The sequence below is a fragment of the Sinohyriopsis cumingii genome, chromosome 2 (genome assembly GCF_028554795.1).
Source record: "Sinohyriopsis cumingii isolate HCF-2022 chromosome 2, ASM2855479v2, whole genome shotgun sequence".
In the NCBI taxonomy this organism is placed as follows: Eukaryota; Metazoa; Mollusca; class Bivalvia; order Unionida; family Unionidae; genus Sinohyriopsis; species Sinohyriopsis cumingii.
Genome location: NC_142962.1, coordinates 25,699,779 through 25,717,582, shown reverse-complemented (window position 1 = coordinate 25,717,582; position 17,804 = coordinate 25,699,779). Strand labels below are relative to the sequence as shown.

At 37.9% G+C, this 17,804-nt stretch overlaps 1 protein-coding gene across 1 annotated transcript in view; it reads right to left on the bottom strand.

Annotated features, from left to right (window-relative positions):
- LOC149804497 (uncharacterized) overlaps positions 1–17,804 on the bottom strand; it is an 81,136-nt gene that overhangs the window by 20,415 nt on the left and 42,917 nt on the right. Inside the window, exon 6 of the mRNA XM_089933053.1 lies at positions 10,017–10,225. Coding sequence (XP_089789179.1) covers positions 10,017–10,225 — 209 coding nt within the window. The remainder of the gene's footprint in view (positions 1–10,016; positions 10,226–17,804) is intronic.

Below are 17,804 nucleotides of genomic sequence, written 5' to 3'. Positions count from 1 at the left end.
GACGTTAGGACTTTGAAGCCAAAGGATATCGCGTTTTAGATATCTGGAAGCACTAGCACAACAGGGTTTTGAGGCTTGACCCAGAATTTAGCGAGTCGTCGAGACTACAACGTAGTGGTGATCGAGCATTTTGATCATCGCTACATTCTGTTTGAAGGACGAACAAATGCTACACGCCCGTCGTACACTGCACAAAAAAAACCCCACAAGTATGTGCTCGATTTACCCCATGACATATACAATTGGGAGTGTTAATTGGGAGTGTGTTATCATTGGTTTCCCATGAATCTAGTGCCTGTGGTCGTGTGTGTGTGTGTGTGTGTGTGTGTGTGTGATTTTGATTTTTAACGTAGCTTTAACAATGCTTCAGTCATATCGCTACGATGTCTGCAGTGTGACAGTTTTGTTTGTGATGACTAGCACTGGGGCGTCATGCCGCAGACACGTAGCATGATGTCCCACCCAGTCACATTATCATGTATCATGACATCCGACCAACCAGTCCTAAAACGAACCTCTTAATGCCGAGCGCCTAGTGAGGCAGCTGATTGTACCATTTTTATAAGTCTTTGATATGACTCAGCCGGGGTTTGAACCCGCGACCTGCATCCGAGGCTGATGCTCTAACCACTGGGCCACAGTAGAGGTCGCCTGTGATCGCCATTCAGAAATTAGGAATTTTTTTGTACATAGATAGGTGGCTACAAGACAAGTACATGCTGAACAGATTCGATATTCCTTTGACACGGACTCAGATTATCACATGCTATTGATCACAACACTCGTAAGCCACGTCAACGTGATAGAAATCTTTAGAGCGTTGGTGCGGAAGTGAATCGGCGTGATAATATCTTACTCGAAGACCATGTAGCTGACGTTCTTTGGCGATTTCTTTGACAAAATAAACACCCATCACGTTTGTAATATCTTTTCACTCCGCCAGTAAATTCCTGCGAGTTATCGACAAAGTGCTAAAATAATTTATTTACTGGCATTAATATAATTGAATATCGTTTCATATGTTTCAATCACGCACACAATCCCACATGAATGATACAATCATCTCGTGGTCCTGCTGATATGAATAGAAGGACGAGTTGATGTTGATTGGTAATTTTATTATTTTGCCTTTCGAGCGTGGACAATGAAATCGACACTCATGTCGATAGTCAATATATTCGAGACAGTCAATGCAGTCATTTAGCAAAGATCAGTGCTCGAACTTGATACATATCGATAAGATCGATATAGCTATTTGAATCAATTTCGATCACTACTCTACTCACGAAGACTAATCTCAAGTGTATCTATTCATGTTTGAGCTCAGCAACATTTGTATTCAAGAAATATGCATCATGATACACATAAAAATAACGACCTTGTTCAATAATATCCCCATCACGCTCGCCAAATCCATCGACGGGATAGTTTTTAGAATAGAAAAGTAAAAAGTAGTCACTTGAAATCGTTATTTTTGAATATTAATCCTTAATTATGGCTGAAGGCAGTGCCAGTGACATACATAATCTGTCTGATTTATCAGCACGTGGCTCATCATAATCGTCCAATCGTATGTCCAACCACGTGTCTGTAACTGTATTCGAGAAGGTGATTTTCAACTGTATTATTACATCATGACGTCCATGGTAATTTTCCCAGCTGTAATGCAATGTCACCACACTGAGAAACATTGTTTATCGAGATCATATCGTGCGATCACCACACTGAGAAACATTGTTTTATCGAGATCATATCGTGTGAAACAATACTTAGGGAGGATTTCACGGGTGACATGAAGAATCTATATTTTTTTGGGGTCAAAGTGGGCACATATCCCTGCACGTGCATATTTGTTTGTCCTTGCACCAATTGGATTTCACAACTTGACTCTCCATCGAACACAATATGAACTTATGATTTACTTAATACTGCAATGTCTATCACCGTAATTGATTTCTCTGCAGGAACAGACTCAGCACCAAAGAAACACCGTCCCGCATTTCCTGATTCGATCAGCGCTATCATCATAGGCCCATCTGGATCGGGAAAACGCAACTGTTGTTGAATCTCGTCACGTTAGATAAATTACAATTGTTAACAACATGACTAGCGATGTTAGGACGCACTGAAAGGCTTCAATGTGGTCTGCGACGAAACCAGCAACTGGTCAGATTCATCACTGATATCAATGACGCACCATTCATCGATGTCTTTGACTCATCCATGAATAACTTTGTGGTATACGACGACGTAACGATGGAAAAAAAATCAGAAAAATCCAGAATATTCTCCCCCAGGCATCATAAAAAACACTGATGTTATCTATGTGCAGACCCGCAAAATGATCAGCGACAATACCAGTTTGTTAATTATGATCAACGGGACAGACGCATACATATTAAGAAAAACCTAAAGACACCACCGATACCACATAGGCCTGCGGAGACTCGCATGGGACACGAGGGCGAAGAATACGAAGTTGCATCATAGCGACACCCACCCTACCCGAATATACACCATCATTAAACGCAAAAGTGCATAATTTTAGCGAATTAGCTTGCTCTAAATGATCAGCTTCTCCAGTTTAACGCGGTTACATCTATCGCGCCTGAATTTGATGAGACACACACACACAGCTACACACACACACACACACACACACACACACACACACACACCGTCAAAACAGGACAGATCCTCGAAATTACGAATGGACTAATTCTTGGGGGCCATCGCAGATCCTAACAAAGAAAAAGAATAAATGCGATTTTAAACCCTCACGTACAGCAGTGCCACGTCGGTGTCGACGACACACTGCTCCGATCAAGTACTGCCTATGGTGGACTGGTTGTAAAGATTTATTGATTCACTGTTTGCCAGTAACACTTCCGCGGAGAGTATCAACGAAGTCACCGTGATCTGTCAGTGATTACTGTGTGATGGTGTCATGGACGCACATGTGTATTGGCCGCTAATGCACGAATTTATCGATGCCGATTACTGAAGTGGTAAATCCAAGAGGAGCTCTGTTTAATTACTCACAGAAATCATCGTGGTGAGGGTAACGCGCTGTCACAACACAACACCAGTCACCACCATGGTGTCTTCAAGAAAAACATAACCCTAACTTGAGATCGTATTTTCGACTCGCGTTTACGATACCGTCTTATGTCTCACTCTAATCCCGTTAGTCCAGGTGTGTGTAGAGTACAGTTGGTCAAACAGTTGTTCAAAGCCGTTCGGAGATCTGTCATAGAAAAATTCACGCGTGCTTTTGTGCAAAACTAAACCCGACGAAAGTCCTGTTGGTACGTTGTCAGTATACCCACGGGTGCGTATGAAATGGAAGCCATCAACGATGAATTTCAGCAGCGGATCACGAATATCACTGCCAAGGATTCCAAAATTGTAATCAAAGTCCATGAACCAATAATCAACTCGGCCATTGATATATACACCGAGGGATAGGAGGCTGGCATTGGCGTGTCCTTGATAAGAATCACCCCAATAGTCCTATGCGATCACTACACACTAAGATTGTTAGGCTTCCCGGACAATTTGGTATTTAGACCACTACGCCAAGACATCATGTATCCCTGGGTTTTGTCAATATTACGTCGCATATCACAGATCGCGTCCACTCTGAGGTGTGGCGTTATTCAATTAAGTTACCAATCACCGTAAGAAAGTCAAACAGCGCAGGGATATATTTTATACAGTTTCTCCACTGACGCTTGTCTGCGTGATCTTTTTTTGATCGTGCCATCCAATCCTGTTTATTTTCCGTGCTACAACATCATGTGGCCACGATTGTAGTTGCCGTTGACGGACCGAGATTGACATTTTGAGTTGCGTGGTGAAATACTTGCTGTACATCTGTACACAAATATGTAACCTGATCGCTACCGAACTGCGCAGTTTATCAGCAGAGACAAATAAATCGAGTATTACATTTGCGAGCGCCCGTATACCACGACGTTTACGTCAATGGTCTTTGCGACCTTTAAGGATAAATCGCTAGGGGTCGTCGGTTATCTAAAGGGAAAAGCATTTTCGGCAGTACGATGACGATTGTCCAGGTTAGTCAGGCCTTGTCTTTTGCGCACTCCGTTACTGAGACTATCACACCAAAAAATGAATAACAGAACATCGCTAAGATTTCCGGGGTGATACAAGAATAAAAAACAACGCAGCACAGGAGCGACTTAATGCACTTTCTTCCGCACTCGTCTCTAGCGATCCAAATATGGCCAGCGATGATGCACAGTTGACCAAAGCGGAGATCGACAACATAACCAGAAATCTAAACGACAGCGTCGGTGTGACACTAGTGCCCTGAGTACGGCGAACGCGCCATTTTGTTTAAAAAGTGTCCATATGTGGGTCTGATTCCGCATTTGACAGGAAAGAATCATTGCTCAAAGTTGAGTCTGTGCGTGATTATCCATATTCTTCTTACGAAGTCGCATTCCAAAAGACTGTGAATAAATAGAACTGCAGGTTAAAGACGCACGCAGTTACTTTCTGCACACCGATGCTTTCACTGAAGTAAAAGGGCTCTCGTGAAAACAGATGATAATCCATATGTGGATGCGGAACAAAGCGGTTAGATCGACAATGAAATAATTGCCCCTTTAATAGCGCCCGACATATCAACGATGGAGAGGAAATTGAAGCGTGCCTGGACGACTTCGAAGTGGCCACAACGATATGAGGACTGGCACGATACAACAATTATTAATCTCGCTGTGCAAGACAGTCAATGATGTTCTTCGTTTTTATATCGGTGTTAATGCTGACATTGACGATTAGATTATATATGCCACTCACCTTCCATGTTTACGAGAAGCCAATCCGAATTGCAACCTGGGCATTAACTCACGACGATCGCAGATTAACGCCTACGGTGAATTGCCATGAGCGATTATGCTGTCGCACATTTTAGGATTTTGAATTGTCATAAACGTCGGTTTTGACGCTAAACACACATTGTGCTAACTCGAGGAGTTACTAAAGACGAAACGATTTGGTACACTGAAGGAACAGATGCAGTCGCGTCTCTAGCGTTGCATGGGCGGATTACGCTGCCGAAGTTGTTGTGGATGCCCATTCTGACACAGTCGCTTGCGTAAAAAAACCGAATACCGATAATTACTTTTATGTCATCAGGAGGTCACTCTGTGCCGTTGTGGCTCACAATGACCATTGATGTTATTTAGGACGTAGCCTCACATCGTGTCAAACAAAGGGTTTTATCACCAAAGTACACATTCACTGCGTTCAGGACACAAGACAGCTTAATAGTCATATAGGAAATCCGATAGCGTTTGACCACCTTCGCGTGTCTGAAGTATCACTGCAACTGAACGAGCATCAATAACCATTAGAGAAAGTTCAATAGAACCATGTAGCATGGGCATATTACAAGCTGATGTTGTTCATGAGTAGAGATCAAGACGTCGACACGGTACTACAGATTTCTCAGCCTGGTTTGCAATGGTGTACCCGATCCATTATTTTTTACTGGAACACATGGATTTATTTAGACAATCAGTCGTGGATATGCATATCTAAACCCGCATGGGTGCACTATCTGGCGGCATTAACGAGTACAGATGTATGTACATGATATTGTCGTACAAAACACATCTGTTCGAGTTGTCGGTGGACGAATGAATGTCGTTAACGTGCCCGTGGAAAACATTTAGACTGGTCACTAGTGACCCACTAAATTTAGATAAAGGAACGCGTAGACAAATAGAGCATGTTATCCACAGACGTTGTAGTAACACTATATAGAGTCAACTTGGAAAATTGAGATCGACCGCATATAAAAACGCAGGAGTATAATTTCTGAGATTAAAAAGGGCCGTTCAATTGCCGAAGGTAAGTCAAATATTCTGCCCTTAATGGGGCACGGAAAGCCATCCGTGATCTCATAATAACTCTATCCGCGGCTGAGATCTCGTTGATGACAAAAGCGGAGATATATGTCAGGTCCTCGTTGCAGTATTATCATTTCTTGCCAAAATGACTCGAACTGCGATGATTAGGAAAGCAACACGGCAGTCGTGATGGGTTCAGCAGGTGCCTTGGGAACAAAAGCAATGGAAAAGCAACCCGTTGCTGTATCCGAACACAACGACACGGTGGTGTTCTTCTTAGACTGGTCGCCAGTGGTATAGGCATGCATGTAACTGTAAGGGATGCGATGGCACTGGCCATGCTAACCACGCTTGTTGCAAAAGATGTTGAGAGGCTTCGATTAGTCCCAAATGCGGCGCACGAAACAGATTAAATAGTCGGGTATGAAATTTCTTTTGTACAATTTTGGTCTGCTCTAGTTGACGCAGCTGCATAAAATGAAACACATCATTGGGGTTTTAATGTGTGATGAGTTCACCAAGATTAAATGACACATGCGCGAGACCAAAAACATCATCTCAGATTCACGTCTAGGTGCAGGCACACATTGGGTGGCATACGTGATAACATCACATTGCAATTTATTTTCCAACTGATATGGGCTAGTACTACTGCGAGAAATTTTCAAGTGTGTCGGTCGCGCACCACTGGCGTAATCGACGATGACAACACAGACACATACTGATCCCACCAGATGCAGGTTAGAAACAAATGATGCGATTAGGATGCCTGACAATTTCGTCGCGGCCATACATGAATATACAATGTCGCACAATTCACACAAGTAAAGAATTAACGACAGTGATGATTAGTAGAATGCGAAATGGACACTGACCCGGCTGAGTTAAAAACAGTTGTCATAACTTAAGCCGATTACGATAACACCAAATATGTATCTATGAATTAATTAAAAGCATTGAAATTGACAGGTGAGCATATCTCCTGCACATATAAATGCGTCAATGTTGTTATCAATGTCGCATATGGGATAGCATGGTGTCATTAGTGCGGTCGGTAATATATTGTCCACGCGACATCACACACAGATGCGAAAACACGTGAAAATCCAGACAGCCACAGAAAACAGTTTGTCAAGGATCACACAATGATATTCACACGCGCTTGATGACGCTGCAATGGCCGCAGATAAATTGAGTCTTGTTATAATCGAGATCGACAACTCTGAAGTGAAGAAAGACCAGTTTAAGGAAGCCGACACATCGTCACAGTAAACGATGAATTACCAAAAATAAAGGACAAAAAAGCTCATGATTTTTACACGCGTCTAACCGACTTGTCTCATGTTAATTTCTTTTGTCCATGTCACCAGCGTTGAACACATCGGTGTTCGCTAGCGATTCACCATCACCATCACCGTCACCTTTCAGCTTGTGGTCGACGAGATATGTGAGTGTTTTGGCCAGGTAGCAGGTGACGCGTTTTCCATGATAGCGTTGCATCTCAAATGCTGTCTCGATCATTTCGACTAATTTCTTTAGTTGCTCAATTCACTGTTGTCTGTTACTTCCCTGTTCGTATTCTTGTAACTGTTTTGTTCTGACACTTTAAATCAAACACCGGAGTGGCAATAGGACTTTCGCGTCCACATTGGACTCGGCCGTGTGCTATTACAGTCGATGACAAATCTATGCTTGGACGGCAATGCATAGCGACCATCTTCACATCGCTGTTGAATGACAGCAAAATGTTCTCGAAAGATGCCAAAGTCCAGTGCGTTGCAGATTTTCGATTTCGATTTCGATCAACTCGATACTGCCCACTTTCATGTTTATACAAAGATGGCGCGTTCTATTACTCGTCAGATCCGGATATGTATTTATCAGTTTGGTAAATTGGTCCTACCTCTAATCAATTTTTTCTGTTCTTTTTCGAACTGGGTCTGTATGGCAACGAACATCTTATCATGTTTTTCTTTTCTGGACAAGGGTATTTCCCCATTTTTCCTAAATCTTTTCTTTTTCCTTTACGATCTCCGTGTCTTTGTTTATTCTGATGAGATCTTACTTCTATTTGTATTAGGACAGTTTCTTGATCTCATCTAGATTATCACACTCGTTCGTCAGTGTTTCTGCCTGACCTCACGACATACCCTGTAATCCCGACCAACGACCTAATATCGGGCTTCAGCGTTAGTGGCACTGTCCACGAGTTCCGTGTGCACGTCGGGGAAAGAAGTCATTCTATTGTTTGGGGGTGGGGGTGGTTGCGGCTCAGTGTCATTGTTTTCTGCATCCTTGATTATTATCCTGTACAACTTAGTCGTGACAAATCAATACATTAATAGTATTTGCTAATATATCCATTTATAAATCATATATGTTCATATAAACACACGAGAGTGTGTCTGTCTATATGGATGCAGCTCTTTAGTTGTCTCTGCCAGTCCTTCTGTGAATTTTTCTTAGTCCGTGTATTTCGCCTCTACTCCGTTAGAAAATAATATGGCTCCATCATCAATTTGCTACCGTATATGAACTTCTCATAATGTTCAACCAGTGTTCCAATTTATCCATTAAAATACAATTAAAAACCGTTGTTGTGCTTTCCTGATAGGAATCTGTTAGTCGTCAACCGTAATAGAGAAAATTACTCCTATTTAACTCCCATTGCCAGCGTCATATTTCATGGGCAACTCGTGATTTATTTACATTTTACAGTGGCTTGAACGGTTCAGACTATACGATCATTCCCTGCTTGGACCGCATTTAGCTGTATTCTCAGAGCACATACTTTAACGAAATATAGATCTTTTTGGAATGATTTAAAATATCTAAGGGCATTCTGGATTCACACTAGTGAATAAGGATGCACCCCGCTTATATCATTGCCAACTTCATGAACTGAGCAGACGAGTTACACAATGGATTAAATATGCAGGCTACTTTCATATTTCATGAATCTGACAAAGTGAATACTCATTTTATGAAATGTATAAGTGGACCCTTACCCTTGGCATGAAATGGGTATGTGCTGTGATTGAAATGTTAAGTTTAATGTGCATAACATTTAAAAGCCTAGAAATACAGTCAGCATTCCTCTATGTAGCTTGACACGTTTGTTAATCAGAAAAAAACCAAAGGTTAAAAGTTCTAATAAATAAATTACACCTCAAGCCAGCATAAAGAACCAGCATTATTGCATCAAGTAGCACTCTCTATAAGATCCTCATCAGCTATCTTTACTGACAGCTATAAGCTAACACTTATATTTAATCAAATGCTGGACCTAAATTATCTGTTAGGACAATACATTTAGGAGTTCAAGGTTGTCGTGCAACAAACAAGTAATAACATATTCTGTTTGGAATAGCAGAAGTAAATATATGGAAATAACTAAAGACAATTACAGGATATCTGAAAATGTTGAATGTGCCATATTTAACGTCTTTTCCTTCATCTTATCCAGCTGTATCCAACCATGTTTACATGAAGCTGTTTAAACAACAGTCCAGACTAGCGATGTCAGCCATTATCCATTGTGCTATCAGGTGCTAGATTCTTTACGAAAACTATTTAGCTTTGAATTCCCAAGATTACATTAAATCAACTCATTCCAATCCCTAAAAACAGTTTCCTTTTTGTTATATTTTAAATCACGCCAACTTTATAACGCGTGGAAAAATCTGTTGACTAACAACCTCAGTGATGCTCAAAACATTGCAAACTAATGTAGTCACTTATAGTGTGAAAGCAAACTGAGGAAAATAATCTTAAAGGAAACTTATTATTATAATCTCGTTCAAGAATCTTTAGCCTAGTAAACTGATCAAACTATTAATCTTTCTGATAGCCATAGTGGTGTTCTAATGACAGATGCCTGGAAAATTGTTACGCCTACCATTTCACAAAATATGAATCAAAATGACTACCTATTTCATGAAATGGGCGACTTCACATTTTGGGTCTAACGTTTATGCAGATGAACGATATTCACATTACGGTATTAAGAAGCCAAAAATGTCACTCTTTGTTCTGAAAGCGAAGCTCAGAACGGAGTAACCAAAACTGGCTTGATCAATATTTAGTTTAACTCTGGTTAGTGTGAGTAAATACTTCAAGTTTCTGACTTACCCATGTTTATCGTTTGCCCATGCACAAAACTGATTGTCTCCAGCTTGGTCGGGTAGTTGGGGAGACATTTCCGAATGAAATGTTGTGACATTGGTACGGTTGTAATGGTCAGGTCCCATGGTAATTGAAGTCCTCGCAGGGACACTAGCCATGAATTCTGTTTCGCTACAATAATATTCATAAAAGATGGTTAGATGTTTAATTCTATTCTGTAGAAATGGTGGTAAGATATTAGCTATACTAAATACATCGAGTAGTGTTCGCAATCTGGGTAAAGAAATACTCTCCTAAGTGATTAACAAGCTTGAAATAATATCAGAAATTAAAGTCACTAACCATTCGTGTTTGTTCCTAGGTGGTTTGACTGTACGTTGTAATTTTTAATATACTATTAAAATATGAATCGACGAATGAGATAAATTTATAGCAAGTAAGTTCAATGCAAATTCGACCAGACTGTGCCAGTGTAATGCCAATTAACTGTTTCCTGTCGCAAAATGGATCATCGCTGTTACCAGACGAACTAATGTTCTCGATTAAAACGGCTAACGATTACGTGATGTCTTGGAGTTTCAAGACCATCAGTCATATTCCGATATCAACTGGCTCCAGTTATAGTAACGTTGCATTAATTTTGGAGGATTGTGCTCATTTAATTTTATCCGGCTAAATTCGGGATACAAAATCCATGGTGACTCCATCCTTTGAGGATGACGATATTACTTGGTTTTCGAGTGTGATACTGTGACGCAAGATTTAGTAACTGGTGCCATCTATCGTGACCGGCAGTAAGCAACATATCGAGTGCAGTATTTATGCACACGCCTTTTAAATGAATATCGTTTAAAACTGTCTTTGTACGTATTAAGTTTAGGTATTCCATATATTCTTCTCTGGTTTAAGTGGCTGAAGTCATTCTCAAACGCTTTAAGCGGGAAACTCGAGGTCCCACAAAAACGCAAGCTACATGTTTAATGTGTGAACATGTTTCGTTGCACTGAATTTCTCATAAAATGTAAAGCGATGTCCAAGATGACAATGCAAAGTAGTAAACACTTCCGACAGCTGGATTACAATAATAAAATATTGACGTTCCAAAGCAAACATGCTGATATGTATGCTTGTTGTTAATGTTTCCTATATTTCAGTATATTCAAATTAAACATCACTGTGTACATTGCATGTTTACAAAAGAAAATTTGGATTGTTACAAGTAAATGTTGGTACACAGTGTCTGAACGTAATGGAAGAACAAAAGCTACTATGTTGAGCGCTTCTTAAAAGCACTAGATTTAAGTAAAGGCAAAAACTGATGTAAATGTGAAAGAAAGACACAGTGAGCAGTATAAAGGAATTTAAATATTTAAATTTAGTTGATTTCTATTATCTTATGCTTTAGAATATAATAACAAAAATATTTAGATTTGCTGTTGAAAGGATGTATATATTTATTCAATTTTGCTGAGTTTAACTAAAATTGGTTTTGTCGCACACTTTTTCTCACTGGTTTTAAAGGATGTATATGAAAGATGTACGTACTTGTCATCATACGCTAGAAGCATTGGTGCCCGCACAAGTCTGTTATTTACAATATCCGTGGCTCCATACGATTGTCTAGGACGAAGCCCCGGTAAGACAAATTTCAAAACATTTGTAATCATATCACAGCTTTCCGAAAGAAGAATGACTTTAACTGAAAACTGCAAAAAATATAATAAATGTGAGTAAATCTATGAGTGTCCTTTAAAGTAATTTGTTATAGGTAAAACCATTTTAGCATAACCTTTGCCACTGGAATTTGAAGTTGATTTGATACACGCTGCTATAAAAGTCAATAGCATTTAGATCATCATTCGATATGCGGTCCAATGATTGCTAGATACTCAACCAAGACAACAATATACTCGATCACAACCAAGGTAGGATATGTCCGTATATGAAAAGGTTAATGCTAACCACAAGAATTATAACTGGCCATTATTAATGGAGTTTATGAAGAACATGAACATACTCACAAATGTCTTGTTTTCAAATCGACTTTGTATATTTCGCGAAAGTGTTCCTTGAAAAGCGAGTCATCATGAGAGATACTAACCACACTGACATTTCTCCTCATAAAAGAAAAAAGCGAAGAAAATTTTAAGAAAGCAATTGAATCGAACCAAATATGAAAAAGTCATTATATAACCAAAATTACAGATAAAATAGAGAAAACTAAGTCAAATCAACGCAGTTAATACTGGAAGACATAATAGCTGGTTAATAATACATCTCGTAAAACATGAAAACATGCAAATTAAGAAAGTATACTTTATATTTATAATTGTGAGCTATATATGTGGAAGATAATTTTTTTCAATTGTTTAAAACCCATTTAACTCTTGGATACTTTCGTTAAAGAATGAATATCGACATAACGTAAAACCTAAGGCTACACCGAATGATATTCATAAGCTGACTGGATTTCTTGTAGAAACACATGACAGCCGCTTTGATACGTACCCCAAAGGTAAACCAGATTGGCACACATGATGAAAAAGATGAAGAGGAGAAAAAAGAAGGTAAAGAAGAACCAGCTTCGCTAATGCGTGGCACAGTTACCTTTAGGAGAGGTTCAAGACAACTGTAACGGAACAGAAATCGACAAAATCTTCTCAGTGTAAAAACACAAGGATTGTGCAGGAGTGATGTCATTCAATGTCCAGTAGAAATCAACTTACGAAATGTAGTCCAAGCCTCAAACCAATTTGTTGGCTCTTCACTCGACTTTGTGTACTTCTTAAAAATTTTATGTTGGAAGGAAACACGATGTACAGAAATAATGATCTCAGCATGAAGAGATGAGCATGTAATATATGAGAGTTCTGGAACACTGGGCAAATTGTAAATAGTTTGATATTTCTAGTGTTATCGATATACACAACAAATAAAATGTAATTATTCGCTGATTAATTAAAACCTCCTCTATATCGTACTCGCATATATTTCCTATTGTAGAAACACATCCAGTGTGTGCATGTGATTATGAGAAGATTACTGTATCTCTTTACTTGCTACTAAATATAAATAAAAGCAAACTCATACATGACACACATTCTTTTACTGATGGATATTTAGAAACGTGCTACAGGACTCTGCTATAGTTTACTTCTGAAATACAGCCATACTGAGGTGATATTTGAAACATGACTTGCTACCTCAAATAGAATTTATAAAATACTCCAGCTGTGGCACTGACAAAATCATTATACAAAAATCTTTGCACACTATAAACAGCTCACCATCAAAGCTATATTGTAATCAACATAGCAGTTTTAGAGAGTCGGTATACATAGTAAAAAAAGATCAATATAAAAGCAACACTATCGGTATCAAAAGTTAATGCATATTTGCTTACATGCTGAATGGAATTAAAGTGTGGTTCAAGTTAGTAGCCACATAAACTAACATTCAAGCGAATAAAAAAAACCGATGTGTCTATTTCGTCAGTGATGAACACGTTGAAATAAGCAGTGTCAGCCCTAATAACAAGCTTATCAAAACTGTAGAGTACCAGGTGACACTAAGTTACTTATTTGTTGACGAATACAAACATTTGTATTTGGCGACATTTATATCACAACTGGAAGATCCGGTCAGCTTTATTAGTTTAGTGTGTGGTGATTCAACAAAAATATTTTACAACATTTGTACTACGATCCTGAGAATTGATTTGCTTTTGTGAGTTGAAATTGAACGAGACAAAAGATAACAAACCATGATGAATTGAAAGAATGGTTGATTGAGTAATCTACATACATATTGCGAAGTTGAAGATAGTCAGGAACAATACAGACCAAATGAACGCATACATATATTTAGACTATTTAGGAACTGATAAAACTAATTTCGAACTGATGAAACAGTCCGAATTTTAAAAACGAAACAAGTTTTTCAAAGGGGTACCTTCATATGCTCATTGAGGAAATATTCAAAATCATACCTGTGATCATAGGTGATCTTGAAGTAAATAGTAGAAAATCAAAACATTTATAGTATGATGTGATGTTATAAAATCAGCGCCGTAGAACATGACTGAGTTAAAACATGCACGTCATGGAAAGTTGTATGTCATACTAGCTCCAAAACATTTTAGTTAAACATTAAAATGGTGCACACGAAAACGTAAGGTGACTACAGGATAAAGGTAATTAAAGACAGTACAGAAGAAGTGATTATAGATAACATTAGCGAACATGAATTCATTCAAACTTCTTAAAGCTGAAACCAAATACAATAAGAAATGACAAGTTGGTCTATATGATTTGCTATCCATGATAGAGCCATCTGGACTTTTAAACGTCTTTCAAATTTCACTCAGAATAAACAGAGACCCAATAGCATATGCATTTGTCCTGTAGAATTTGTTTTTTTAACATGTGCAATTTTAAAGCACCTGTCAGCCTTTCAATTATGACGAATGAACACGAAATGAACCAAAATCAATTGATTTAGAAGGCGGTTTCAGACAATGAAATCAAAATCAATGATCTTTCGTAGTGTGCTGAAATGCAGATTATCTTGAAGATCTAGTTGTAATAGACATGCAATATTAATTGAAACTAAGCCGTTTAAAGTAAATGAAACAATGGCCTCTCGAGGGGTACTATTACAAAGGCATAATGTATGCACCGACAGTTTTAAAATTTCGCCCATATCAGTGAATACCAATAATGTAGGAAATTGAAAAAGAAATATAAAATTTTTTAAGATACACAGAGATTGCATAAAGCAAACTAGATTAACAAGGCATTATTATGGAGGAATTGAAAATATTAGACATCAGAACACACGGATCTTCACACGTAAGTGTGGAAAAGACAAGTAACGGATATTTGCACCAGAGATGTCAATTCCATCCAAAAGTTCTTGATGCTAAATTTAGGATTTCAGATTTTAAAAACTTTCCGGTGCATAGCATTACTCTTATCCTGTAAACAACACGCTAAAATTGGATGAATCAATCAAAATGTGCAGGTCAGAGTGTGACATGAAATTTTGGTATAATAAAGTAAACTAGGCAGTGTGGATGGCTAAATGTGGTTGCGGTATTTTATTCTGGTTTCTGTTTGACAAAGCAAATGAAGGTCGGCGAATTAAAATATACAAATTTCACTTTTTTGCTGTTGGATTGTGAAATATCTCTTCCTGATGATGATACGCCCAAATATAAGACAAACAACAGTGATTTTAAACAAATGAATTTGAGCTTCAACGATTTTATTATTATTTCACCACAACGTGGCAGGAGGTACCTTAATGGAAGACAACAAGAACTTGATCGATAATAGGCCAGAAAAATATATAACTGTACTTCAATTTTTTTGAAAACCAAAATCAGCTCTTGTTTTAGCCACTTAGAAAAGTAAATTAAACTATGGAACGGGTACTATTGATGCCTGGAGAAAATTATCCGTTGATGAAATAAATTATATGGTAAACAAAGAATAGCCATCAGGTTGGATATATTCTTTCTGCAAAATAGTAATAGCCATCCAGGTGAGGGATTATACTGGTTTAATCAAAGTAACAGATCATACATAATCTGGTTGTACAGTTTTCAAAGTTAAAATCTATTACGCTGCAGTATCAAACAATATTAAACAGCTGATGGAGGTACTAATTCTGGAACCGCAGGCTTACAATACAAAAGAAAGCATCATATTGAAACTATTCTGTACGTAACAGATTCAAATGTAATTCAGTGACGCGTTTAAACTGGGATTCAGTATGGATATATTATGAAAATAGCCAAACGAGAAGTAATTGAATGGCTGAAAAGCAACCAGCAATAGGTTAACAAAAATTGTAGACTGATAAACATGAAGACAAACTTTATATAGAGAAGGACTATGCCGATGATAGTTCTAATTTTATCTTACTTTGGTGCTAAAAACAACAGTTTGGCAAATTTGATCAGTTTTTGGCATGCAAGAATCATATGACTATTTAAAAACTTAAAAATCAACATTGATGGTAACATTAAGAAAAAAAGTCTTAATTTGATACTCATACTTTTTGAATTATGTTAAGAAGTTTGAAATTTTATAGCTGCTTTACTTGCACCTCTTTCCAAAAGTGCAATTATCTAACCAACAAATAACAAGCCAAATAACATGATGCATTTAGAAAAAACGACCAAATTTTAGAACTATAAACACTTGGTTAGCTACGCCATTCATTTGAGCACAAAGGTCTCACTGGATAGTTTCGTATTTTGACACCTCTACTAATTTTTAAGGTGGAAGGCATGCACCTAATTATTATAAGCCTAGCATTTATAAATTCACACAGAAGCTAAATCTGTAATGTTGTTTAGATTTACATTGAGTTAGGCTTGAAAATGGGTTGGCTTGTTTGGTGACTACCTGTCACATTTAGACTAGCACTGGAGATCATATGCTTAACTTGTGCTGCAAATGAACTGCCGTCTTGGCTTTACGTATGTCTGCTACAGAGGTAAATATCTAAAAACCTAGATGGTTGAGGGTGATGAAAAGTATGCTAATTTGTTTTAGTACTAGCGAACTTTATTCATGCATAAGGCACATACTGATTCTTTTAGCTGCCTTGTCACAGGACACTATTTATCAGTGTTGTATCAGGAATCAACCTGATTGCCGCAATTGAAATCTCACATGCATGCTTTCTACAAAATCATTATTTTGTTTTTGTTTGTATCTTCAGCGTAAAATTATTCTTATCGTTCTGCAATAGGCCATTGTCAGAAGAAAATTCACCAGATAAACTGTCCAGTGAGACTTAAGTCATTCACCTACCAGTTCATGGAAATTAATGTGGAATAGAACTATGCGAAAGGACGAACCAACAAGAGGTAATTAAACTATTTTTATATATTTAAAGTTGATCTAAGTCATTATTCCGCTTTAGTAACAGTACCACCGACCATAAACTCTCTCTCTCTCTCTCTCCGTATATACATTACTTGACCGTAACGTATTAATTGGTGCAGCAAGTAAAGTATGTGAACTGAGATGCATAACAAAGTACCAAACACATTAAGTGAGTAGAATCTGAAAGACACGAACACGTGATGAAAACAAGCTAACAGTAAACTATTATACATATAACAGAATGACAGCAAAAGTGCTAGCAATATATCAGAATTATAAAGCAAAATGAAATTGGTGTTAAGAGAAAAATGATCCTGAAACCGGAAGATTTTGTTTTTTTTTACAGAGATTCAATATTATATCTGCTACCATAACAATTCAGTCAGTAGGAGAAAGAGAAGATGATTAACCGAAAGCTAGGGAAATTTTACAAATTATCGAACAGAGTATAAACAGTAAAATAGTTGCTTTGGAAATTGGCATGTCTGGAAAACTATGACGCTCTACTATCTTATTTGGAGAAATGACATTGATATTTGAACATTAAAATCAAACAGAACAATGGGGATATTATATAACCAAAACCAATATAATGGTTATTGTTTTGCCCATAATTGCCAGCAAGATCATAACTAACACTATTGCGTTATCAGAGTTACAGAAAACAATGATCTAACAGTTAAACCAAAAATACGGACAGCGCAAAAAATGAACATAAATGAATTAATGATCAGATAATGAACATAACATTCCTACTATCACCTGATGATTGGAACAATAAACTGAAAACGGTAAAACTGTTACAGTTAAAGAGTTTTCCAGCAAATTATAAGTTACGGATAAACAGTCGAAAGCGAATACAAAGTGTACGTTGACTGAGAAGTGATCAGTAGTA